This window comes from Euwallacea fornicatus, chromosome 6, assembly GCF_040115645.1.
Source record: "Euwallacea fornicatus isolate EFF26 chromosome 6, ASM4011564v1, whole genome shotgun sequence".
NCBI lineage: Eukaryota > Metazoa > Arthropoda > Insecta > Coleoptera > Curculionidae > Euwallacea > Euwallacea fornicatus.
The window spans coordinates 2,113,514-2,141,410 of NC_089546.1; the positions used below are offsets into that span (position 1 = coordinate 2,113,514).

Sequence of the window (27,897 nt, forward strand, 5' to 3'; positions counted from 1 at the left end):
ACCATTCCTTCAAACAAGCTATAACTGAAATATCAAAATCGTCACAGCGGGAACTTAGTGGCATGTAATGTGTTGATCATTCACTCAGTAGCGAATCAGCTTCGTTAAGAGGAGCCTCACCTGTCGCAAATTCATTTTTGTATTTTAATTTGTATTATAAAGAAATTAAGTCAATCATGGTTCCGAAAATCCAAAAGATCGTCTTAAAAATTCTACAGCTGTGTCTTGTAGATGACGGTGTCCATTAAGAGTCATTTATTTTTAGTTATGTCGTCAAGCAAGTTTAAAATAAAATAAAAACAAACAATATGAGCAATATATTTTTTTCGATTATTTCCGGAACCAATCACAATTGTGTGAATTTTGAAATACAGTTTTACTTGGCAGAAAAATTTGCAAGTTGGCCTCAATTTAACTGATTTCATATGTCGTGATATTCTAATGGTGAGCACCGATTGTGAATAACCCTCTATAGTATTTATACTATATATATATATTATTTTAAACGTTTAGCATGTGCCCAGATATTGTTGCACGTTTGTGTAATGCTTTTTTAGCGATATCCTAAAGTATCGGTTTTGTTGTGCAAGATATTTGTGAGCATGTCCAATAAATTTTCAAAAAATGTTATTTAAACATCTTATTTGCGCAAATTTACTAAAACCTTAATACAGTTTGTTCAAAATTATGGCTACAATTGAACTATGCTCAATGCGTCCGAAAATAAATTTAAACGGGAAAAGAATAATTTTTTATTTTATTATAAATATTTTGGGCGACAGGACTCGAATTCACCCAAAAATTTAAGGTAGGAAAAGATTTCATTCATCATGCAAATTATTAGGGACTCTATATATTAGAAGCATATTATAAATGGTTTGGAAGCTGGTCAGACGGATAAGGTAGAGAGTAATATGGGAGTATTACGTTTTTTTTAGAGTGGAATTATAAATACCAAATTATGTTGAATTGATGGGCTTGTCATTGGTTGGCAAGACGTCCTTGATAATATTCTTTGAAAGCATAGGACACGGTAACCTGTGCACTAATCTGTAGATGTGACAGAACGAAGCAAGAATTAATACGTAGAAATACCTTGGAAAAAGCGATTTAACCCTCTGTAGAAATATGGAAAAAATAGTGGTCGGGGAAGGTATAAACTACAGAAATAAATAATGGACATGGGTACGATTTTGAAAAGATATTTCCAAATAGGAACAATGACAATTAAATAGAATGGAAACAAAATCATGCTTCATTAAGTTCTCTGGAATAGAGATTAAAATCTGGAAAAGTGATTACGTTAGAAAACACCCATATGAGTTTAATAACTTAATCGAAGAAATTACTAAACTACAGGTGGGAGGAGCTGAGGGAAATCTGATATCGCTCGCTCACAGGAAATATTTGGTGAAGCTTAAAAGTAGAATTTCAATGCCGATTGCGAATATAAAAGTATTAAAGCTGGGTTTTGGGACTATCAATTTAGGCTTTTAAATGAAAAGTAACAAAACACAAGATGTCTCGTTTATCTTTTTTTTTTCTCTTGCGTACAGTCTAAAAAAGATTATCTACAAGAATATGGCAGTTTCTCCTATACAATTCGTTAAAGGCTTCTTCAGCCTCTTTTCTAATTTATTTTAAAACCAATTTATGTTCCTCAGATAGAAAAACGTTCTTTGTGGCTTTTCTCACTGTTACTTCCACAATTTCAATCTTGCGATCAGTTTCCACGTCGATGAATCAAACTGATTCTAATTGTCTATTCTATCCGGTTTTTGGCTCCCTGTTTTTCTTTCCTTTCTCTAATAACTTTTCCTGAGACAATCGTTCGTTATGGACTTTTTCAGTTTCAATTTTTAATTTCTTTGGGAGAGTTTCTTCTAAAATTTCCTTGTGATTTTCGCCAGTGCCATTTTTTGGTCAAACACAACATTTAACGTATGTTAGTTAGGGTCGTTTTGGACATCGCACCACCTGATTTTCTCGATCTGGTAGAATTCCACTATTGGGAGAGTTTTTGAACATAAGATATTCCAGAACCTTGTAGCTTTTCTAACCGATTCCTCACAGTCTTGCTACCGTTTTGCTGTGTAGCGGTCCAAAATCAAATTTATGTTGATTAACTGAAAATGTTTAGTTATCATTGTTGCCTTCACAACACGAGGTACAAACTATTCCAACTAAACTGGTAATATCTAAATCGCTATGGCCGGAAATCAATCCGTGGAATGTGTTCCTCGTTAGCTTGGCAAAAAGCAGAGAAGGAAATCAATAATTTTTACCTTTAAGAGATTTTTTCCAATAACAATAATAGTAATTCTAAATCTCTGTCTTCTTCGTTCTGTAATAAACAGTGGAAAAAATTGTCACGCGTTCTTCGGTTGCAGTGAAGCGGGACTTGGCGCGGTTTGCCTACCTATCTTTACAGCTCGCGGAAGTTCGTAATAACTTCTCGACTTGCCCACTGATTTTTTCCAACTATCAAACAATATCAGCTGCTTTTTTTATTTTACACGCTGTTTTAAACAGTTTCGTCTTTTTCTCTTCTTTCAACTGTAAATCATGTTTTTTAGCGCAATTCCTCACGTCATACCCCAAAAATTTTGTTTCACATTTCTTTCTGGTTCTCCAACAATAACGCAAAAAAAAACCGCCGAAGAATATTAGCACGACCACATTTAAGTTTTTCGATTTAATGGGAAAAACACATAATTCCCCTATTCGTTTACGTAACCCATACAGAACAAAGCCCAGAGGTCTTCCATTCTTTCTCGGACATTTTTCGAGAGTCTAATTGTTCATTGTTTAAGGAAACAAATTTCAAAACAGCTCATGGGTAGAAAAACCCGCTGAAACAATAGGAAAACAGTTTAGCCGTTATAAATTTGAATTGTCGCATTATACCGTGTGATTTTTTCCAGCCGTGCAAACATTATACATACAATCTGTGCTACATTAAAATACAAAACGCATTTTAGACTTGGAGCATGTGCTTTGCATGCATACCAGTGGCGGCTGCGGTAATACTATAAGAAAGATACTAAAAATATCAACTAAATCGTGCTAAAGACTAAAGAAGAGAACAAGCAAATGTAGTGAAACATGTAGGAAATTTTCAATCGCTTACATGAAGTTACAATCGGGGCAAGGCTAATTGAACATCAGAATTACACTTACCTCATTCTTGTACGTCTCAGCACGAAATGAATAACCCATTGATAACATTCTTCCGCTAGAAAATTATGTCCTAGTTGTATGCCATTGAAAATTTTTACCAACCTTTTAAAGGCAATTTTCTGTCGAGAGAATTTTAACACCTCTGCATGTAATGAGATACGAGCTTTTGTTCTCGGTACCAGCATGAATTACACTAGCGACATCCCTTTACAAAAACAAGCTATGTAAATTTAAGACCATAGAGACTTTTGGGTGTTTCAGACAAATTGAAAATGATGAAGAAAGAGGAAGAAGAAAATTTAGAAGTCATGCTGAAATAGACGGATTTCATTGCAGTGTTGTAACAAGCAAAGTTGTGGAAGCATTAGATACTTCTGAATTTCTAGAAAAATTTAAAAACATTAGTTTGGGATATTTTGAGAACAATTCGGCATAGAATTGAGGAAGGAATTTCAAGAAGAAAATGCAGGAAACTTGCCAAAATTGATTATAGTAAATTTCATTATAGTATTCATTAGAAATGTCTGGATACGTACACATATGAAAAATAAGTTAGACTATTTTTGGAATGACTTAGGATATAAATTCTGAAAGGAATCAGGTGATTAGGAGAGATGTCCAGATGCAGGAAGCAACACTCTAGACAAGTTGGAGATTCCTCTGTTAAAAAAAATGTGGAATATTTTTTAAATAATTTAGCATTAAACCATGAGAAAACAACAATAAAAAAAAGTAGGAGATGTAATTAAACAGAGGATTTCTATGATAATATTGAGATAAAAGAAATACAAGAGGTACACTTTTTAAAGAAACTTCAATAAAGAATGCTGCCGAAATGCCTAAATAGAGAAGTTGAATTAACGAGTTAAAACACGCAAAATTCTATAGGCATTAAAAACTTTTCTGTTTTTCAGGAGAAAGAAAATTAGTGTAGAGTATTTTCAGGACAATTTTGCACATAAATATTTAATAAATATCAAGGAAAAACTTCAGGGAATATAATGGAATAGAAGATTTATTTTCTGCGAGATATAGTTATAAATTTGGAATGTTCCCCATTTACGCAAAAGTAGGTGCTATGAATATTAAATAAGTAATAAAATCACAAAATGGAAATTTATTAGCAAATCTGCTGTGGCCATTTCATGGGTTGCAACATATTCGCGATCATTAGAATGGAATTGAACATAATAAATAACAAAATAAAGCAAATAATCGATGCAATTGAGCAAAAAATAAAGTTTGGTTTTAAAATGTGAATCAGTGTAGTCGGGTATTAGTCTTTGTTATAACTACATTCAGGAATTGCAACAGAGAAGTAATCTGAGGATGTAAATGCAAGTTTAAGGAAAAAGTTTCCAAATAATCGAACATAAAGAACCTGTTTGTGCACGCAATGACATTGCTAAAATAAATATTGAACACTATTTCAATCTAAAGTAAAAGATGTTAGAAATTTTTTAAAATTTACAAAGCTAAATTACAGAAATTATGTTGTAGAAAGCTATAAAGGACAAAGTAGGGTCATCATTTAATTTTCTCATCAAGATCGACATATGTAGATGAAGTTAATAGAGATTATAGAAGAATTTAAAGAGGAACCCCTGCTTTATAATTTTGTAATTTGGTATTATAAGCCATAAATGATGTATTTCTCTTGAATTTTGCATGCATCTTCATTCAAAGTGTAATTTGAGAGAGCTACATGTAGGTCTACTTCCTCCTAGGTTTATCCAGAACAAGTATCAACGTGGACATTTTTTATATGAAAGATTCTTGCAAGATTTTTCATGACTGTTTTTGCACATCTCAGTGGAGATTTTGGTGGAATCCAGCAAGCTTAATATCCTCTTTAATCTTCTCCATTAATACTTAGTGGATTTCATAATGACTTTTTTTCTGTTGAGCGATTTACGCAAAATGTGAAGTGCCGAATTAAAACGTCATTTCTCTGATTAGGGAGCAAATTTCGTAACAAGGGGCACGCTTTCAAGTACCATCAGTCGTTTTTTGTCTTGTTTTGGCATCGTTAAGATAATCACGTTGAGCATAATAATGTGCAAAAAGCGCAAACTCATCCTTTAATATTTTTCTAACAGGCCTTTCCAGCCTGTTTACTACACAAATTGCGAACAGTGCATCCCACTTCTTTAGATTGAGCAATTATTAAAATTACGAGCTAAAGAATTATAATCTCTCAAGTCTTTATCATAATAATGACAGGAAAAGCAAAGATCACGAGTGATAGCAATTATTATTGGATTTCATAGATGTGCGCATATTGTGTTCGTCATAATGTTTTTTTTAGAATTTTACACAATTAAGTTACAATAATTAGTAAAATAATAGTATTTTCCGAAGTCGGGGACAGATTTATACTTAGGACGAGTCCGGTTGGCAAATGGTCCCTAAACTAAACCATTTATTGCAATTTCGTTATCTAAATCCCTGTAAAAGAGAACTATAGATAACCCACCAATCGACGACCCATCTCGGTAATGACTGTAGAAACGGCTTTAGTGAATGCAATCGATTTTTGCGAGATATCCGATGATGCCATCCAGTTTTTATCGCGATGTTGCGAGATCGTCGCAAATCCTGTTTTGGTTTGTTGTGCCGAGGAAGGCTCGATGACTGGACAGTTGTCGTTTGTTTATGGTTTTGCTTTAGGTCAGGATCGGCTTTCACTACAACTAGGGTTTCACGTATTCAAACGGAAATAGTTGCATACAACATCACTTTGATGCTATTTTGAGTTATTTTTAGAGACGTTTTTGTAGGGAGGCAAAAAAGTGATATGAGCATTGCGTATTATCTGGAATTAAATTCTCGAAATTTGCATGCGAGCGTTTTCGATTCGAATGACGTCAAAATGACGTCTATTGGATGTATATTGGAGAAGTTCAACTTCGGTAGCGCAGAGTTATGTCCCTGGCACTTTTCTCCTGGGGTGAAAAGTTTTAAGTCAATCCGATAAACTATTTTCTAGCCGAGTGACATCCAAATAGCCCAAGATTCTTTGTATTTGGCATCGGCAATATCAACATGCTTCATTTTGGCATTATTCCAATGAAGAATGCTCTTCGAATTTGTTTCGTCTCTAACAAAAGAATTTTCATAATAAAATGGTACGAAGCATATTAAGTACTGAAATAGATTTGAGGGAGATGTAATAATCATTTCGAAAAGGAACGTATATTTTGAAGTGTTTTTGTGGTTCTCTACAGTCATTTCTCATTTAAAGTGATGTGGAGTCACAGGAAAATAGCTTCATCAAGGATAAAAATGGTACTAAATCTAAAGTACTACATCATCTCCATGAATAGAATATAACTCTTGAAAACTTTTTGACAGGGTTTTAACTCGGAATGAGTATCAAAATTATATGTATAATAAACGGAGAGAATAACGAACGTAAATCATAATCGGTCTAAAGAAGTTTTTTGAAGAAAAATATTTTCGTTTAGTGAATGTTTAGTTTAGTTAAATGTCGAAGTTACCCGAATCTTTCAATGAATCAATCCCAGAATAAGTACTTCAATCATCTTTACAGTAAAATGATCGTTATGGAAATTAGTAAGTTTGACATAATTTTGAAAAACGCGTTCGAAGAGTGAATCAGCTTACTTTAATACAGGATAATAAGAGATGGAATTCTACGAGCCTCTGAATCACTTAAGTCTAGCCTGAGGATCCCAATACTATGTGTAACAGGTTTAATTAATCATGAAAATTAATCATTTTGACTCCATTCAAAATAAGTCATGTAAAAAAGGATGGTTAATAGATTAGTTTAGTTTGGAATCATTAAAGGTTGAGTTTAGTGAGTCTTGTAATAGTTCAAATTGAGAGTACCACAATTCTGTATACGAAAGGTTGAATAAATCATCAAAATGAATAACTTTGGCATCATTCTGAATAATTCATTTATTATCATGTTATCGATGAAGTTCCATGCGTCTTCGAGTAATTAAAATTTAGATGAGTGTAACGATTTTGTGTATAAGATGTTGATGCCATTGGAGCAGAACTACGGTTATAGTTTTCTGTGACATTTTGAAAAATCGTTTGAGTTTAGGTAACAACCATCAGTGATAAAGATTCATAAGGCTTCGAAAAAGTCAAATTCGGTAGGAACATCATACTTAGGTATGAAAATTGTAAAATTGTATGTTCAGGTTAGTTCTGGTTACTGTAGTTTTCCTTTTTCTTTCCGCTTTCTTAATAATTTAATTAATAGAATTAATTTCTGCTTAAACAGAAACTAACTTCATTTGGCTCCTTTATGATATCAGAAAAATATTGAGGACATGTATAGCAATTTCTGAGTAAAAATGCACTCTTTTTGAAACCCAATCAAATCGCTGAAGACATATACGTCAATCTTTTAGGTTCATTGTTCAGACATATTAGTCACCGTTATCAATAATAATTTCTCTCACTCGGAATTGTAATTTACACTTCCAATTTACACACTCCGATGTTCAGATATCCAAGAAATCATTTAGGCTTGAAAAACAGGCATTTTAAAGCGAAAAATGTTAAGTGAGTTATACACGCCTAATGGTTATCCAGCACTTGTAAATGCCCGGAAATTGAGTTTTATCTGCGAAAGTAATTAAAATAATGGATCGCCTAATATACAGTTAGTCAATACTGCAGTTATGGCTCCCATTAGTAATGTCTCGCAACCGTAATCTATGCAGAATAAATATACAGTGTTCGTGGAGATGACACTAGACCGATAATGGCATTAAGCTTGTAGATATGAGGAAGTGGGTAAAAGTTGGGGAATTGATATAATGATGCGCAAGACCGACTCATGTTTATTTCATTGCTAAAAGAAGGGTAGATAGAAGAAAAGCTTTGGGTTTAGTCTGCTATATAAATATCAATTAATGGGAAAGTTGCACAACTACAAAAAATATAAAAAATTACTTGGCTGGGAATTTGTCAAAAGATTCCACGATCGGTCATTTCGTTGTATAATTTAAATTAAGTGCAAACATGATTGGCTTTGCGATGAAAAAAAGTGTAATATTTGCGTTAAATATAAATAAATGGACACATACGAAAATTGGTCTTGCTGACCTACTTTGCGTAACATCACAAATAAAGACATCTTCGAGGTGCGATATTCGAACAATAACAAATTTTAACAAGAATTCTTTCTAATCACGATGCAGTAATGAGATATGTCTTTGGGTCTTAATTTACCGTCTAACGGTTCACCTTTCGGGTTTTCGCTTGTTTTGGTGTCGTTACTTCTAGGCTGTAATTTAAGAGTCGTGATAGGTTGCGATCGGTGTCAAAGCTGTATATTTCAATCCGGCATAGTTTGATTTTGGTTCGAAGATTGGGAAAATTCGCATTAAAAAATGTTATCTATCGTTAATGTTTCTGCTAAAAAATATTTAAGTAAATTATTATTTAAAAACATTTTTAAAAAGAAATTTATTAAAAAAAAATATATAAGTAAAAAAGTTTGGAGATGCCGGGGATCGAACCCGGGGCCTTTCACATGCAAAGCGAACGCTCTACCACTGAGCTACATCCCCGATGGTAACTTAACCAGTTAACCTTGTGATATATCATTGTCACGTGGCATTAGCATTCTTTGCATTTATATAGTGTATCTGAATTCAACATTAAAGCTAAATCAAAGATTAAAATATGTACATTATACAGTTCTACACTTGTTTTATAAATCTAGGAAATTACACAGGGTATCGAGAAAAAATATAGCATTTTGAAATTATGTTTTTTCTTGGTGAGATGCTGATAATATTGTTATTATGTCACATTATTATGTTATTATTTCGCAATATTATTATGTCTTTGAATTCTATGGGTAATTCTGCCAAAATCATATGAAGCATAGTGTCCATCTTTAATAGTTTTAATAATGAAATACAAAGTTTACAGTTTAAATGTTAATGGTGTCAGAAATGCATAATAATTTATTCAGGTGCCAGATTTTTTATGAAGTTTTCTGTTGGGACATTTAGTTCAGAAGTATAATGTCATTATTACCTTTATCACATTCAGTATATATGGTAACGGCAATACATTCGTTTTGCATTGACTTTACCATTAGAAAATGCTGTTAGCAGCAAGAGCAATACATTTTTTTTAATGGACCCTTACTCGAAGCTTCAAACAGTTTATCTCCAGAAGCAAGGTGACCAGATGACTGTCGTAAAACTTAAAAGGCAATGTAAGACGTATAGGATCCTTTGGGAAGTCAGTCCTAACAGAAACAACGTTAACGCACATTTTTCACGCCTACCTACACTTATGTTTATTGTGCATTACTCATTACTTTGTATTGCTTATTACGTGTTATTCACTGAATAAAGAATAGCTAGACTAACAAAGACTGTATCTATTATTCGAATAGGTTATGAGCCCAGTCTAAACACAGCAAGGAGACCCAAACAGTGCTAACCGTTAACGAGGACGTGTTTTTTCTTTAATGTTAACGAGTTAACGTTATAGAGTGTATAAAGAACAGTAAGTGTAAAGTGTAAAAGACGTTTGAGTAAGAATGACAGAGGGATCATTAAGGTGTGCCATTCAAAAGTTTAACGGCGAAAACTATTGCACATGGAGTTAAGAGCATAAGGCGATAAGACGGAGCTTATGCGTGCTTATAGCTGATGGAAGCAAATTTATGGCATGTGATAATAGATGATCAACTCGATGAAATGGATGTTAATAAATTTGCCACGTGGAAATAGAGTAATGACAAAGTTTGTGCCAGATTGATCTTCTAGTTGAACATAACCAATTGTCTTACATCACGAAAGCAAATACAACAATGGAGAATTGGAACTCATTTAAGGAATGCCATCAAAACGCGACAACTGCACGTAAAGTGCTGCCGTTAAAAAGATATGTCGAAAATCGTTACACGAAAGTGGTGATATGGAAACTTATATTTCAAGTTTTCAATTTTCAACTTTTACTCAGGAAAAAAATTCTTTATGTCGATTGGTGATCTAGAAAAGGAAATCGTTCAGAAGACAGATAAAATACTTGTTACTTGGGATGAAAAGCATACATGTATACATATATGTATATGGTTTATTGGCTCAGAAGTGACGTGAATCACATAACGAACTTGTAGGATTTCTTCATCAACCTCGACCTCCACACAATAGGTTTTTTATGATCGTTTTTTTAGACAATTAAAGTAAAAGTAGGTAGGGTAAGGGTCTATACAGCAATAAATCTAAAACATCATATTAATGGTGAATATACCTCGAATAGAAGTTTTGGAATATAAATTAAATTGAACAATTAAATGGGAAAAAGTTGGAAATAAGAGAGAAGAAAGAAAGAAATAGGATTGCGCAATTTAGGAGTTTGAAAATATAAGGATAAAAGTGACGCGGCAACCATTTCTTAACCAGTCGTGCAGTGAAAGTGATACCAAAGAAGTATTTAATGACCATCATTCATAACTATGCACTGTGTATGACAGTTTATTTTCTGAGCGTCAAGGACGAGATAGCGATATGTGTGTATATAAACCAGTTTGTAGACATTAGTTAATGGCCTTGGGATTATTGTTAGTTTCCAATATTGGTACTAACCCATGTTTCATTCATAATTTTTCTAAAAAAATGTTTCTCAAATGTATTTCTGTCATAACACATGTCAACTTAATCCTTGTTTTTCATTTCGGTTTTCACAAGACATTTTGTTATGGTAGTTGCCAATACTTTTAGAACTGAGAGATGTTTTTAAAATTACCCTTGTTACCTAACAAGTGTGATGTCACCAATAATATTCGTAGAAAGCCTCAGATTTGCAATATATTTTCAAGTAATTGGATGAATATGACTGGGTAACCCATCAGAGTCATTCTAGGTAAAGTAATTTGCATGCGGTGGTTAATATTACGTTCAGAATTTTGTTTGTCAAATTACCTGTGAGCATATTATTACGTGATCAAACAAGTATTTTGATTTCCTGAATTCTCGTTGGATGAAAGCTTAACAGTATTATCAGATTTACACTGTTTATACTGTATAATAGATAAGCGTTAAGAGTGCGAGAGTTAGTTTAAGTTTGGAATTTCAACAATTGCAACCATGCAATGGTAGCAAAGTAGACTTGCTTACAAATTATTACTCTGTATTTTGATTACTTCGTAATATTTATACTTGATTTTACGTAAAACTTAAAAATTCCAAACTCAAAACGTTTCATCAAAACGATAAAATGTATGTAAATAAAAACCTCCAAAACTCCTTAATTGAACAAGATATAAAGACACAATTTCTCTTCTCAGTAAACTGGGATTGATGAAAGGAAAAATCGACCATTGATTACAATGAAAAAACAAACACTCGTAGATGCAAATCTTGATAAAGTTTATTGGGCTAAAGCTGTAATCACAGACAATTTCTTTCAGAATTGGCTCTTTAGTAAGGCTGCATTATACATAAAATACTCCTTTTTTGTGATCAGTATGTACATAGCTGGGTATACATAGCATCTGGCAAGTCATTACAATAACTTTAGAGAATGATAGATTATGCGATTTTGAGTCGATTTAAACAAACATACTTATGTACCAAATATTACCTTTTTGTGATAATTGAGTTTTTAATATGTTTTTATTTAACCGTGTTTTTTCACAAATATTCGAGGGTAGAAGAACAAAAAGCCTTTTAATCACAGAAATATACTAAACTTGTTTGGTTTGTATAAATGTATTGTAAGCCATAAAAACCTCAATGGCTTTGCTACTTACTTTGAACGTTATAAACATGATCTTCCAAATTTGCAGTAAAGCGGTCAAATTCAAACGTGAATTTTATGTAAACCCTTAAGTGTATGTTTATTTAAATTTCTTAAAAATTCATTTAGGCAATGGTCTTTCGGTCCTGAAAAGATTCTCAATAAACGTTTTAAAAATTAGAGAGGTTCACTTTTAAGTACCCAAAGAGCGCATTCGCCAAAACGTTATCTAATAGAAATAGTTTAAAAAATGAAGAGGTTTGCTAAAAAGAACGTAAGTTTTTAGGAAATACGCAAGTTCTTAAAATAGCGGAGGATTCAAAAACTAAATATTTATTTCAGTGTATTATAAAAACCAATGTAAAATCTTGAACACAATAAAAAAAGTAGAATATGGAGAATAATATAAATAGTTATCTTTCGTTTTCAAAATGTGATACTATATTTGTTATATACTTGCGTGTTCCTGTTCGAATTTGAGTTGCAGTACCTCCTAATAAAATATTTTGTTTCCTTTGTATAAATGCTGTAGCGATTCTTTCCACAAATGGTTCCCGAGTGAAAATTGGTACCGTATAGATCAATTCTTTAGCTCGTTCCCATACGTAATAAGCAAGCGGAATCAAGTAGAAAGACTTCGCAGGCCACAAAATTGATCCATTTTTTTCAATTTCTTATCTAAAAACTTCGTTACGGCAATTTGATAATGTGCTGGGTAGCCATCATTTTGGAAAAATTTGCAATTGTTTTTGGTTTGCATAGTGACCATAAAGGTAGATCAACTATCAAACTGTGTTTCCATCTCAGTTATAATATTCCTCTTAGAAGCTTATTTAAAATCTTTGATAATGGCATCATTTCCAAATACAGAATATGCCGACATTCAATTTGTGTATGGAAGGACTGATGGAAACGCCGCTGCTGTTCGAAGAATCTACAAAGATTTCCTGAAAGAAGACTTCCTAACATTCAAGTTTTTATATGCACATTATCGAATGTGGAAGTGTCAATCTTCAGGACTCCAAGCGCGTGATGAATACCATAGGCATCTGCCTGAAATTGACGAACAGATATTGGACGTATTCGCAAATTATCCTATACTAAGTATAAGGTAAATCGCTCGTCGGTTGCCTTATACTAATTGGAAAGTTTGGTCAGTATTAAGAAGTGAAAATTAATATTCATATCATTATATGCCCGCATTGAATTTAGAGGAAGGTGATCCTTTGCAACTAATCAACTTTTGTCGATTTGTCCTAAATGTTGACATTGAAGAGAGACTTTTTTTAAGCATCTTATGGATAGATATGTCGAAATTTCCCCGCGAAGGCTTAATCAATTTCCATAATCTCCATCATTGGAGTAACATTGGAGAAAATCCTCATTAAAAAAAAGAGACACATTTCTAAAGAAAATTTATAGTGAATGTTGGGGCGATTGTTATAGGTAAAAGTTTAATTGGAGCGTATTACTTACCAGTTAATTTAAACGAACATAATTATCTTCATTTTCTACAGAGAACTCTTCCGGACGCGATTTCGTCAAATGTTGGAAATAATATCGTTTTCCAAAATGAGGGCTACTCAATGTATTATCGAATTGCCGTAAAGAAGTTTTTAGATGAGTGATTCCCCTAGCGTTGGATTGAGAGAAATTGACCAATTTTATGACCTGCGAGGTCTTTCTACTTGATTTCGCTTGATTATTACGTGTGGGAACGAGCAAAAGACTTGGTCTATGCGGTACCAATTTTCACTCAGAAGCAATTAGTGGAAAGAACCGACGAGAAATTTACAAAAATGAAACAAAATATTTCATTAGGAGTTACAACTCAAATTTGACCACGAGTACGCGAGTATACAAGAAATAGAGTGTTATATTTTGAAAACGAAAGATAACTATTTATACTATTCTTTGCAATCTGCTTCTTATTATGTTCATAATTGTAAAATTAATACTCATGATTATTTCTTTTTTTCACTGTTTTTTCATATTGGTTTAAAAAAAAGTTGAAAAAAATATTTCGTTTTTAAGAACTCACGCATTTTCTAAAAATTTACGTTTTTTTAGACAAATATCATTATATTTTAAATCATTTTTAACAGTTAGTGTTTTGACGAATATCCTTTTTGGCTACTTAAATGCTAATTTTTCTAATGCTTAAAACGTTTATTAAGAATTTTTTCAGAAAGACTGAAAGACTATTGCCTAAGGAATTTGAACAAATATACACCTAAGTGTTCAAATAAAATCCACGCTTGAATTTGACTCTTCGCTTTATTACAAACTCGGAATATCATGTTTATGACATTTTCAGTAGGTAACAAAGCCACTTTAGATTTTATCGCTTAAATAATTTAAACAATCTATCCATGCATAATCAAAAAGTTTAGGACTTTCTTATGATTAACAGGCTTGTTGTTCTTTTACCCTTCAAACATTGTGAAAAGGCACGGTTAAATTAAAAAACATGAAAAACTTAATTATCACAAGAACTTTAACGCTGGGTATATAAGTATGTTTGGTTAAATCAATTCAAAATCACGTAATGTATCACCCCCTAAAATTGTTTTAACGACTAGCCAGACACCGTGTATATCCAGAAAATTCAAATGTAAATTTGGTATAAAGGCGGAAAAGGTTCACTTTTCGCCTACAGTGAGGTATCTACGACATTCCGATTCTTCGATAGGCAAATCAATAAGTTATTTATTCTCTGAGATGTCATCTTTATAGACGATAATAAAAGTCATCAATTCAAATTTAAAGAATTATAGAAAATAGTTTCGGAAAAGGTGTTATCTCCGAGGTCATTGGTAATAAAACGGATTCTATAGCCGAGTCAACTGCAAACCAGAGACCCCATAGGTTGCAATAACGTGGGAACCTACAATAATTCAGAAGATGAAGCGTTATCAAGCGATTTAGAAAGATCGGTAAGGGAAAATCGTGGCGTAGGGGGTAACCATAAAAGTAGCCAAACAACACCCTAAAACTGGAGAAACGAATTATCGGAGCTAGACGTGGAGTAATGGAAAAGGACGAGGAACGGAAAGAGGTTAGGCTCAAAAGACTAAGTACTGACCTTTGGTCATAAAACAGAAAATCAATTTATTGGCCACGCGGGCGCAAGTGCAAGCAACATACGGGCGATTGTTAATTCAGTAGTCAATATGTGTTCCAGTTCCAAAATGCAATAAACAGCTCAGCGTCATGACGTCATTGTTGTCCTTAGAAATAGAATACGCTGCCCTGGCAGAAGCATGTCAAAAAGTAATATCAATTCGCTGCCTGATGAGAGATCTCATAGAGAACTTCAGGTTATTACCGTGTGTGATGGTAACCAGAATTATTTAAAGTTGAGGAGCATGCCATTGAAATGTTAGGTTCTGAAAAGAAGTTTATTTCTATAGAATGTACATAAAGTAATAAAAGAGAAAGGGTAACGGTAAGAATAGAATACTTCGACTATGGTACTTACAATCCGGATATCTGAAATGCGATAGCTTTACGAAGTATTATTTAAGGTAGAGATACATGACTTTCGTAATCTTGTGCGCCTTTTGCATGGACAAGCTGACAGTGACAAAAACTTCTTCATCGTCGTGGTTTCGTCGGTACAGAATGTTATTAAAAACTTTGCATTTTGGGCCTCCCATTGTAGTTTAATTATCCACACAAACAAGATATCTAGGAACTAAAAACGAATATAGATTTTTTACACCATATGGTTTAGTTGCAATTAACTATATTTATGATTTTAACAGATCCCCCTATTATGAGATGTGTTTTTTACCTTTCCGGCAACGTCTTTCACATACGTGACTATTATGTTGTGTGATTGGTGAAAATATAAATAAAATGTTTTTTGTTACCTCCGTAGATCTTTACATTTATTGTACGTTGTTTTGCATACAAACAATGTACAATGCGTATCATTTTTTATGAAGAATTTTTTTCCAATAAGAGTGGAGACGTGTTTGGAGCAGGAAGGGCATTCTTTTGAACATTTGTTTCCATTAGTTTCTTAAATCAGGATTGAAAATTAATTTGCCAAATTAAAAAAAAAAAACATTTTTTTTCCAAGAAATAATTTTTTTTTATTAGATAGAAGGATTGTTATGAGTTTTAAACAGGATGTACATTGCAAACCTTTTTTAGAAAAATAGTGAAATTATTTCAACTATCTCAAAAATTGAGTAAAAATAACGGATTACTGTACAGCAAAACGTTTAATAAAAAAATTGTTCAACTAAAACATATTAATTTTGTAAGGTTTACACGGATCTGGAAAAAATACGGTGTTGCCATTTGAAAAAAATTGCTCTTGAAGTCCCCTTCTTTACTGAACAACTTTTATTTGAAACTTCCTTTCGCACAACGTACCATTTTTAAGTAATCTTTAATCACAGCTTTAAATGGGACACCCTGTGTATAGAGGTATCGGTTAGGAGATATCTATATTATATATATACTCGTGTTAGTTACTCATTCGGTTGTTTCCTCCTTTCCCCCTAACCGATATCTTCATTAACCAATAAGGAAATCGGTTTCTTATCCTTCATAAATAACGTATTCCCCATCAATAGCTGTCACTTTTTATGAGCGAAAGGGTTAATTTCCGCAGATTTAACTAACAATAAAGACAGGCTATTTTCCTTTATTGCCAATCAGGCCCTATTGGCCTAAGCTAAGCCGTTTTTGCGACATTACCCGTTTGAAGGCACTTATAATTAAAATAGCAAGCGGGTTGATTAAACATCAGTAAATCACTGGGTACCGTTTTAACGGCTTTAAGATTATTTTATTTTCTAGGAAAAAACTCAGTGAAATTTTTTTTATCCATTTCTACAACAACCAATGCTCTTAGGTATGCTTCAATGAAGTGAATCTCTCACAAATACTCTCGACAATGCGTTAATTTTTCGAAAATTATCGCCGTCACAAGTCACATATCTTCAGAAATTACATATTTATTAAACGGGCTGACGCCCTAACGATCCCAAAGTTGCATTCTTCAGATTAAACGTGGCTTTTATTTCTATAAAGGTATTTGATAAATTAATAAAATTAAAAATATATTACTGAGATCTTGCCGACAGTGGGATTGGGTTTAAGATCGCTTAAAGGATCGTATGACCTTAGGAAGAGAGATAAGAGAATAGATACCGGCAGTAAATATCCGAAAAACACGTCGAGAAGCACATTAAAGAAAACTAATGGATAAGCGTTATCTGGTGTAAAGCGTCCTTTGAGTTTATAATAAACGCTTTAAATGCTCGTTCACAGATTTAGAGCACTGATTTTGTCAACGTTAAGTATATTTCACGCACATAAAAACGCATAATATAAATAACATTAATGATAATTAAGTGTTCTCGTAAAGAATTTGTTTATATTTCGAGTCCGCTCGGAAAACCCTAAGAGCAACAGCGTCCATTATCACCTTTCCACCATTAATTTCAAAATCGAAATTACCTTCTTTCCTATATGAATATTTTAAATTTACCATGGTATTTTTAATTACACGCGGTGATTATCCTATTTAGGGTATTTGAAAGTGCTTTATCACATAGTTAGAACTGTGAAACGATAATAATGGTGGCAGGTGCAAATGGGAAGCACTTTGTTAATTATATCGTTTTTAAAGCCATTTGCATGAATTTTCGATCGTCATTAGCATAACTATTTGTTAAAATTTTTTGCAGTCATAAGGGAGATAAAGTAGTATGCAGTTGTAATTCATGGGCTGTAATGGGCCATATACGATTGATGGCGAAAAACTTACAGGTACCGGGGAAAGAGAGAATACCCCACGTCGACACCTAGACAGTGCCTAATAAATTATTCATATTTTTCCCTGGAAAATATTAGACCTTCAGCTGATTTATGACGATCTGAAGTAATTGCGGTTATGGAGTTTTGCGTTTGTTTAACAAATTACATGGGCGCCGCTATAACACTCCGCAGTTTATATGGAAGTCAGTGCAGGATCTTCAGGGGAAGAGAGTGCAAAATTGATTTTATTTTCAGTTTTCAATTTGGGAGTGATTCACACCACATTATGTGGTCTTCGAGATGATAAAAGTCCTCTATGTGAGTTACCAAAATATCGATAATTTTGAAATACATTTTTGGAATTTATCTACGTCAGTAGATGTAATAGGAGTTTATTTCCTTGAAAATATTTGAGAAACATTCAAAAATTCAATTTATTATTATTTCAAGACTTTATTTAAGAAGTTATTAAACGATGTATTTCACTTCCTTGTAGCCACTTTTTCTCCTCTCTAAGATGTAGATATTTAATAACAATCCTCCGTTTCGACTTTTCGTAAACATTACCAACTTTTTAATTATAAATTTAAACCTGGATGTTGTTATTAAATTTAAATTATTTCTATAATTCCAAAAATAATGTTACACATGAACAAATTATAGTTTTATTTTATTTTGTTATTATTTCAATTTAATTAATGAACTTTCTTTATTTGACAAGATTTCGTGCACTGGTTTTGATGCCGAAGTTATCTCATTTTATAGCGAAAAATATATTTTGTGATATCAAAACCTCCGTAAAATGATAATTTTTTTATATGCCATTTTGGAAAAAAAAATATTACGAAAAAGTGAAACAGGTTTTTTTTTTATATATACGTTATCTTATAGAAGAAAAAAGTGGCTGTAATGAAATTAAATTCAGTTTTTAATGATTCCTAAAATGTCACAAAAATTAAAAAGCTTTTCATCAATTTAAATTGTTTTTATATTTTCGGAAATATTCTCAGCATGCGCAAATTTGCAAAAATGCGCAACTTTTTCTCCATTTGCCCAGCCCTACATCCTTTACTTTTTCGAAGTCGCAATGAAATGGTTCGAAATTGAGGTATCTGGTAGGTAAGAATATTGGATAACTAATAATTTTGTTATAGCAGATTTAATAAAAATCACAATTACTCCTTGAAATGTATAGTTAAGAAATTAAGAGTGTTATGTATGAGCTCAGATATGCTCAAAACTAAAAATGCGTTACAGATATATTGTTATGTTTAATTAACTTATGTCAATTACTTACTAAAAGGCAGTTTTAGATAAGGGTGTTGTTGTTGGTTGCAAAAAAACCATTTTGTTGCCAACGGCATTTTTGTACTTCGTAAAACACATTTTCAATGTAAAAATATCCAGAGAGAATAAAATATTTAGGGGGAAGGTTAGAAAACGAGTGGAATAAAAGTTTAGTGTTAGAAATAATTGAGTGTATCTACGGTGATCAATTTAAAGAACAAGTTAGATTGAACGAAATTTAGAACGGTAAACCCATTCAGAGGTAAAAAAACCCATAAAGACATTGTTTCTTATTTCATAACGACCTTTAATCCACTACATTTTTCACCCTACGTCTTACTGTATTTTTCGTTAGAGTCAAGACCGTTTTGCTCTACTTTCCCCATCGAATTACATATGATTTAAAATGTCCGATTGAGCAGATACCGCCTAGTTTCTAGCAATATCTCAACCAGTTAAAGAATTTCTATCATGTGCGCAAGGCTGGATAACATGATCGGAACAAATTATATTTACTTTATAAACATTATTTAAAAACTTTGCACGGTAAATAATATTGCATGTATATAAGAATTTTATGGGGTGTGGCACTAGATTATCTGAAAAATGAACATCATATTACTACATTTGGTTAAAAATAATATCAGGAGGAAGAGAAGAGAGCCAGTCAGTAATTGCATCAATTACGCTACTATCTGGTGCGATAATGAATTAAGTTTGCATTATTTATTGCCCGAGTTTGTTGTGTTTGTTTGTCGTTAATTGCTATAATTGACAGTTTCATTTATTATCTAAAAAGAGAGTTATAATGCAGGATTTCCTGAGACAACGTTATTGATGTCATGAGCTTTTCTCTGCGTTTTTTTTTTACGAATAAACTTGTCAGTCTTTCGTTTATGAAAATATTACGAAATGCACACTATCTTTTTCAAAGTTTAAAGTAATAATAAACCAATCATCATGAAACTTTTCTTCAATTTCTTTATGAAGCAATTTCACAACATCAAATAATCTCGAATTTGCATAAACTGTACTCATACGTGTCTAACGGTAAAACATTGGCGATACTAATTAACGAAGTGTTTGTTTTTGCAAAAAAAAAAACGGTAATTTCGCAGTACTACCCGGCGATGAAGCGAATTAATTTATGAAGTTCCAGACTAATTGAATATAATCGCCCATTATGCGACGACAGTTCTTGACCTCAAGTTCTACGACTTTTTGCTCTTGTGATTATGGCCGCTAAATAAGGAAATATGCAAATAGAAAATATGTTAGTTTGAGAATTCGACATTAAGACGTTGAACTGTGCCACTTTCGCCAAACAAAAGCTATCAAATTTCTTTCGAGGTCGACCTTTAAGAATGTTGACCTTAGATTTAGATTCCTGCAATGATTTAAGAGTCAAGGAAGGTTTTTTTAGTTTTAATCTATTTTTTTTTTCACAATTTGCCTAATAATTTTTGCTATTCCAACAAATTGTTTAATGTTTTCTATTACAAAGTTCGAGAGAGAAGAGAGTTTCTGTAGATGTGATTGTGGAAGAGTTTCATCATCAGAAAAGAAATTTCTTTCATCAGAACTCTCAGTTTCTGGTTTTGGAAATACTTCTTTTGCTCCTATATGAGCTTCTTTAAAACACATTTTACATTTTCTTGTAATTTTTTGAACGAAGGCCGTTATAATTTTTGAGGAGGGAAAGATTTATCTTATTCTTTGAGACTCGTGCAAAAATCTACTAACCAAATGAATTCTTTAACTTTTTTAATATTTAAAGAAAATTTTCATTTCTCTATTTTTGAAAATGTCACGAAGAGTCTGTTTGAAATTGACTTAGAAGTGAGTTTTCAATGTTATTATTTTTCATGCACCTTGACAGGTGGTAATTCAAATCCATACAGTTTAATTCTTATTTTATATTTCATATATTACATTATTTATAAAAATTATTTTTTTGACTTCCGCTTCTGAACTAGTGTTGAAAAGTTCAATCATGATACCAAACCACGGTTTCCTACTGTCTGCCGTCATGGTATGAAGAAATCTACTTTCCTCTATGAATTATTTTAGCAATGTTAAATTGCAACTGTGTAATTTAGGGCCCTTTTTAATAAAAGTGCTTAATCTCTTACTTCAGAAACGAAAATCAGCAATACTTTTTCTTTGGAACGCTCTTTCCAGCTATAGCAGATTCTTCATTTTCTTCTAAAACTTTATAAATTGCTGGAGCTATTCTCATTAAATATTGAGTTAGCAAATTGGCAAGGAGTTCCTTCATTGTTATTAGCAAAAGTTAGCAGAACAATATTTTGTGCCATGGACCCTTCTGTTCTACCTTTGGTAGAATTTCTGCTGTCGTTTCTGCTCTAATTTAGTATGCTGCATCTGAAAAATTTCGTCAGGAGTGCATGTCTTAGAATAATTATTTTTTATAAGATAATTTTGTGATTCATCTAGATTGAGAATGTGGAAAAGTAATTTTGGATGAATCAGGGTATCTAGGAAGACGTTAGTCTAGAAGAAATTTCTCTAATGATTCGATCAAAATCATTAATTTCCTTATATTTGATATTGATGGAAATACTTCAGTACTTTGAAGCTTCTTCATAGTAGCCGTTAACCAACGATTTCTGAATTTTATAATTTATCTTGCGATCCTGATGTGTCAGAGACTTTTTCTGAAATCGTTGAACTTGTTCAAGGTCGTTGATGAACCATTTAAATTCCGAGTCAATTCAGAAACAAATTTTGTAGTATTCCAATGATTTCGTCAATGCATAATCAATCCCGAGAATAAGATGTGGGTGAGATTTTCGGTATTTATGTAAATGGAGCAACTTTCCAGGCTGATAGTGACTTACAAGAATTAATTCTTGATAATTGTAATTTTAATCTAATGGTAGAATTAGAAGGCGTCTAATAATTTCTGAACTAATTTCATCGAAATCATTAATTTCCATAGATGCGATTATGGTGAAGAAATTTCCTGGCCTGGTAGTGGTAGCAAAACTTTTTTTAAAATTTGGCTATCCAATTGAACTCTGAGTGACTCCACACATCATCAAGCTACGAAATGACTAGATGGTTTCTGAAAAATTCATATGTTCTATATCTTCACTCTACTGACCTCTTCAGAGCCACGTTAAATCAAATTTGACGTCGCGTTGATGATTGCTGAGCTCAAGTTCCACGACTTACTGTTCTTGCTATTGTGGAAGCTATTATAAATAAGGAAATATGCAAATAGGAAATACGTTAGATCGAGAAATCAGCATAAGGCCGTTGAATTGTGCCACTTTCGCGAAACAAAAGCGATCAAATCGAATTACGTAAGGTAATAAATACGTATCTCTGCATCGACTTCTTAATCTATTTTACATACCGAAATGTCATAGAAAGTACTGGGAACAAGAAAAATTATGTGACAAACGATTGTTGTTGCGCGATTTTAATTTATGATCTTCACATCCCTCTGGGTCAAAGGCCACTTATGGTGATCCACACGCTTAAGTACCTGCGACTCGTTTCATTTCCGTGCACCCGAAAGTAATTGAAACAAAACAGCATTCCCATAAATTTCAAAAATAATTTCCCTTGTAAGTACAAAGTACCGTAGGCTGGCGCTGGCTATAAATTATTGGGGTACCATCGATCACCATTGGATCTTGGGGCTCCAACCGAGCCGCTCCGGGAACCAATTGCCGTAGATTTTTAGGTTATACTATCGTTTCCGGCATTCTGGTGGTACCGAACCACCTAGGACCCGATGGAACTATTAAATTAAACGTTAAAAGGTTGCGGAGGAATAGGAGCGACCTAACGGGGATACGATTTTATGTGCGTGTAAAATATGGTAAAATACAGCTATAAATGTAAGATGGAGAGTACTATTTCCTTTCAGATTAAAAGATATCTATAACATGCGATCTAATGATTTATAAATTAGAAATTGAAATCTTTAGTTATGACTATTTGTGTCAACAACTTCTTGAACGAAATTCATGATTTTAATTTAATCTTTTGAGCGGTTTTCTCCATTTTTACCTTTTAGAGGCACTCATTCGTCTAAAATTAGATTTTCATTCTACTTCTAGAAACTTGTTCCTAGAGAAAGGCATTTTATTAAAAAAACATTTCCTACTGAATGGTCTAAATCGAACAGATATTAGAACTACATGAATTAATGGAAAAATGAAAATTGAAAAAAATATGTTTCAAGGTAACATACAATAAGAAGTTGCATTCGCAGATGGTACTGCCAGTATAGTTGCTGACCCCTAAAACCTGTTGACCCTTAGCTTCATTGACCTCTAAAAAAAAAAGAAGAATAGTTCTCGTAGAAAATATTAAAAAAAAAAATCAAGGAGTTGCTGTAACTTGGAAGGGAGTTTCAGAGACAAAGAACATTGTCCAATCAAAGTTAAAATAGCATTACTCAAAGCAACTCCAGATACATATAAATGTATAGAAATTCTCCTTGTCGGTTGGGGACCAATGTATGTGCCCAAAAATATGTCATGAAAGAAGAATGAAATCAACTTCACAATAGCCAAAATTATATGCAGCTGCTCTTGGAAAAAGAAATTCTCTTGGATTTCCCTCAGATTCCAAACCTTAACGAAGGTTTCTTTTGACTACTGAGAAATCTCTTTGACGAGAGGTAATAAGAATGAATCTAATTGAAACAAAACGTTTTTGTGTTTTTCATTATAAATTGTACCAAATTGAAAACAACAATCTAACCAAATATAACCAATATTTAAATAAGTCCTGGACGTTCTACTCAAATCTTCATTAGAATATACTGGAGAATGCAAGTTTTACTATAAGTCTTTGAAATAAAAGAGAATTTTCTTTGTTACCTTAAAAATATAGTAAGTTGGGTTTTAAGAACCTTTCCGAGTTTCAGAAAAGTCGATGACACTTCTTTGCAATGGTTCCCTCAATAGTATATAATTTTTCCTTGACGTTCCCTGACTAGGGAATTGTTTTTCTAGGTATAGTGTCTGCGCTATGAAATGAGCCACGCATAATCTCCTACATCACATATTTCAATATTTGAATTAACTAGAACTTTTCTCTTTGTATGTTGTATATAATTTTTCATTTATAGTTCTATACGTTTGGAAAAAGAACCATTTTTCATGTGTTAATAAATCTTATATCTATACGTAAACTATTTTTTTTAATGGGGTTCATGTTTTAGGAACTTGAATTATGTTAATTTATTATTTCTGAATTTTATTTATTTATTAATAAACATATTTCTCTTGTTTCAGGTGAGAAGAATACGAAAATATTTTTCCAACGTTGCAATTTACTGCATATTTCTAAGGTAGGTACTGTTGAACCAACTGTTTCTTTCCATTATTCTCAGACCTGGAATCTGCCTAGAGAACCATCACTTACGTTAGTGTACTATACAAAAGTACCATTATTCGACCATCATCCGAGTAGGTACCCTCTCAAGCAAATTAAAACGAATGTATAGGATTCAATGCACAATGAGGCGAAATACGGTACCACCATTTACAGTTTTGTTGTTCCCTGATTATTTTGCAAAATTCATAATTTTAAATAATGGAATTACATGGAAACCAGTGGTTCTTAAACTTGAAGAGAGGATGAGATATAGATACTAAATTGAGTAATTAAGTTTAATGCATTTATTGATTCAATTTAGTTATCTTCTTCCATGAAGGACTGAACTAGTTGATACGGTAGTCATTTATCTTGTTGACCTAGATTGAATCGCATATGTTTTGCAACCACATTTCCAACCATACAGCTACCATTAACTGTCGGGAGGCATGCGGTGGGACACCAAAATGGCTATCATTTATCATATAAAAATGTTCCACTACGGACAATACTTATAAATTAGAATAAAAGGCATATAAATAATGACCGTCTGGTATACGTATTACGTGGTATATTCTAATGAACTGCCATATAAAGAACAAACCAAATTAAACAAGTTGTGTTTTACACGGTTACATTACCACTAGGTAATGCTTTTGGATTATAATTTGTAATCAGAAGTGAGGGAATGGTATTTACTAACGTTCATGTGCAAGGACAACTGGGGTTTGATATATTGATCGAGCGAATTTGAGATAAAAATGGTGATATTTAATTAATAATTAACATTGTTGCAATCATGGCTGTTAAACGTATAAGGCAAATTGAATTAAATATTTGCTTAGGTTTAGTTGGGGCCCATTTAAATGAAATTGATTTTTGCTGTATTTTTCTCAAACAATCCTAAAATTATTAAAAAAACTATTGTGGTTATTTTCGTAACGAGTGGGGAAAGACTTTCTGCAACAGTTAGGAATTATTTTTTTTTATACGAATGTATTGTAACTTAAGATACTCTATTTGGTGAACAAACGTCACGGGTACTCCCTACGGGAAAGTCTAACTTTTTGGCCGGGAAATACCTGCCAGAAAGTGTTATTTTCTTCACGTAAATAGAAAACATTTTTGAAGCATTTTTTTAAATTTCAATTAAAAAAATAGTGTTTTCTAGATTATAAAGCCAATTGCTAGTTGTGTTGCAACAAAATATGTGCAGCAAAAGTTTGACTTAATCTGTTAAATATAAAAACTTAAATTAAAAAAAAAGTTACATTAAAAAATTTAAATCCCAGAAAAGCGAGTTTCGGAAGAAACGGGGAGAAAATAAGGTGTTGTTCTCCTATAACTCAATGTAAAAATATTGTTTACTACGTTCGAAACACACAGTCAACATGCATTTAATAGTTTGTGTTAATTTTGCTAATGTAAAGAAACTTTTAAGAAATTCAAGATTAAGTCACCATTTTGTACAGAAATGCTGAACATGTTTCTGCGATGAAGATTGGTAGCAGGCATAATTGTGGACTTTTTCGAAAAATAAATGGCCAACGTTCGACTTTGTTTGGTTGAAAGAGAACGAAAAAAATATATACGTAATAAATTAGGTTTGCATGAGTTTTCTCATGAATTTTATGTTATTTCACCAACTTCGCAGTTCCAAATACAACTCATAACTTTGTGTCAACAAAACTGTAAACAGGTTTCAACATTTTCGCAATTCGATGGGCAAGAAACGCTGCTTTTTTCGAAGATTACTCACCTAACTGTTTGTTGATATCTCGGAGATACAACCGGGCCATAGGTTGCAAAATTACCTGTCTTTTACTGAGAGGATTGTTCCTGGCAATAAATTCTTGATACCGTAATTAAATGAGTGTCTTCGACCATAATGCTAAATCAAATGCTGGTTGATTGTCACTTGAATACTGTTCGGTTAATTTTCTGAGTTGTTTTACGACACACTCGAGAAGCGTTCTCATAAAGCAAACCGCCTGGGGTACTCAGTGTTTATTTATCGGCCACTAGCGGTACGCAATTTATTTCATTTGAACTATGACCTGTTAATAAGGAGTTTTGCCTCCGATTGTTTGTGTTTTGCTTTTTATTATTATACAGGTGACAGGAACTCGGCTTGGAATTTTAGATATTTAAAGTGTTGGCGTTAAGGTTGGATAAATTATGGAACTTTGTCACTGGCGATCCGCACCAGTAAGTTTTAGATAGATTTCATGAGGAACCAGAAAATTTCCACCGCTAGTATTCAAAGAAACCTTCATTGGGTGCGTTGACTGACCGCGAAATGCCTTTTCTCCCTTTTTAATGAAACAGTTGAGTAAGAGGTTGGCGAGTTGTCGGCCACAATGTCGTCATCTTCCCCATTTTATTATGGTCGCGATGGAAATGAATGAACGTTACCGTTGTGATGTAAGTCTCTTTTATTTTGGATACAATTCAATGGTTAATACAGAGTGTCGCACGAATTTGGGCCTTTTTTGGTACCTTGAACACTGTGACTAGCAAAATGTTCAAATTTGGGAATTATGGATATCAAAAATTGTTTTATGAAAACACCATTTCTGGTTATGCCAGTATATAATGTCAACTCGCTTATTTTAAATGGAATGCCCTATATATTATATAAAATTTCGATGCTCCGAAATATTGTATAATTTTTTATGTGTAAAGTTCTGTACCTAAATGTTAAGGTTTTCTAAATATACTGCGTGACATGGAAAAGAGAACACCCCGTAAAAATGGTTTTATTTAAATAATTCTTGGTATGCGTGGTTGTATATGGGAACATAAAAAAATTATTACATTTTCAGCCATATTTATCAATGTATTTACCAGTTATCGGGAATTTTAGTTATTTTTAACTATAAAAATTGCAATAAAATATCAACAATACGATTGCAAAATATTATTTATTGGTGTATAGTATGTTTGGAAAGTGCTTTTAAATTAATTAAATACGCCTAAACTAAGAATGCAGCGAAATTTTCATCAATTGAGGGAGTTTGAAATAGGTCGAATAGTGGGTCTACGAGAGGTTAGTCGGTCATTCAGGGAAGTCCCCACTAGATTGAACCGTAGTGTGAACTCTATAGTGAAATGTTAACATGGTTCCAATAAGAGCAAACAGGCAGAAAAAGAGTTACTGGATGATTTCAAAGAACTACAGAACGCCAAGATCGCCGCCTTCGAATTATGGCCTTAAGAGATAGGTTCGTCTCGTCGAGGACGCTGGCGGATCAGTGATTTGGTAAATATGGATAACCTATTGGGATTCTAATCATTTATCGCTGGATAAGAAGTTTTGGACTAAGTTCCTACCGTTCCCATTTTGTGTTCCCCTCACCTTTAAGTCACCGTCAAACTTGACTGTGGTGGCGCAGAAAACGGATACATTGGAATCGGGAATGGAATAATATTGTGGTTAGTGACGAATTCAGATTCTGTTTCGGTATGCATGATGGTTGGGCAAGAGTAAGAAGAAGACGGGGTAAAAGATATGATCCTTAGTTTAAAATATGGAGACAT

At 32.8% G+C, this 27,897-nt stretch overlaps 1 protein-coding gene, 1 long non-coding RNA gene and 1 other non-coding gene across 9 annotated transcripts in view; 1 reads left to right on the forward strand and 2 right to left on the reverse strand.

The window, feature by feature from the left end:
* The window catches only part of Su(var)3-3 (lysine-specific histone demethylase Su(var)3-3), a 342,080-nt gene that overhangs the window by 43,291 nt on the left and 270,892 nt on the right, over window positions 1–27,897 (forward strand). Inside the window, exon 10 of one of the 6 annotated variants that reach the window (XM_066282997.1) lies at window positions 24,276–24,331. The exons of 3 other annotated variants lie outside the window; for them this stretch is intronic. In XM_066282997.1, the coding sequence (XP_066139094.1) occupies window positions 24,276–24,331 (56 nt within the window). Of the gene's footprint in view, window positions 1–24,275; window positions 24,332–24,373; window positions 24,406–24,741; window positions 24,762–27,897 lie in introns of those variants that run through there. 2 more of the 6 variants (XM_066283004.1, XM_066283000.1) reach the window with 2 other exon arrangements.
* Window positions 8,667–8,738, reverse strand: TRNAA-UGC (transfer RNA alanine (anticodon UGC)). Its single transcript has one exon. It is a non-coding gene; the product is annotated as a tRNA-Ala (tRNA).
* Window positions 15,083–26,323, reverse strand: LOC136339638 (uncharacterized). 2 transcript variants are annotated; one of them, XR_010732173.1, is made up of 4 exons: window positions 26,117–26,323; window positions 23,225–23,306; window positions 15,413–15,628; window positions 15,083–15,320 (listed from the first exon to the last, which is right to left on the reverse strand). It is a non-coding gene; the product is annotated as an uncharacterized lncRNA (long non-coding RNA). The 2 variants fall into 2 exon arrangements; XR_010732174.1 differs by lacking the exon at window positions 23,225–23,306.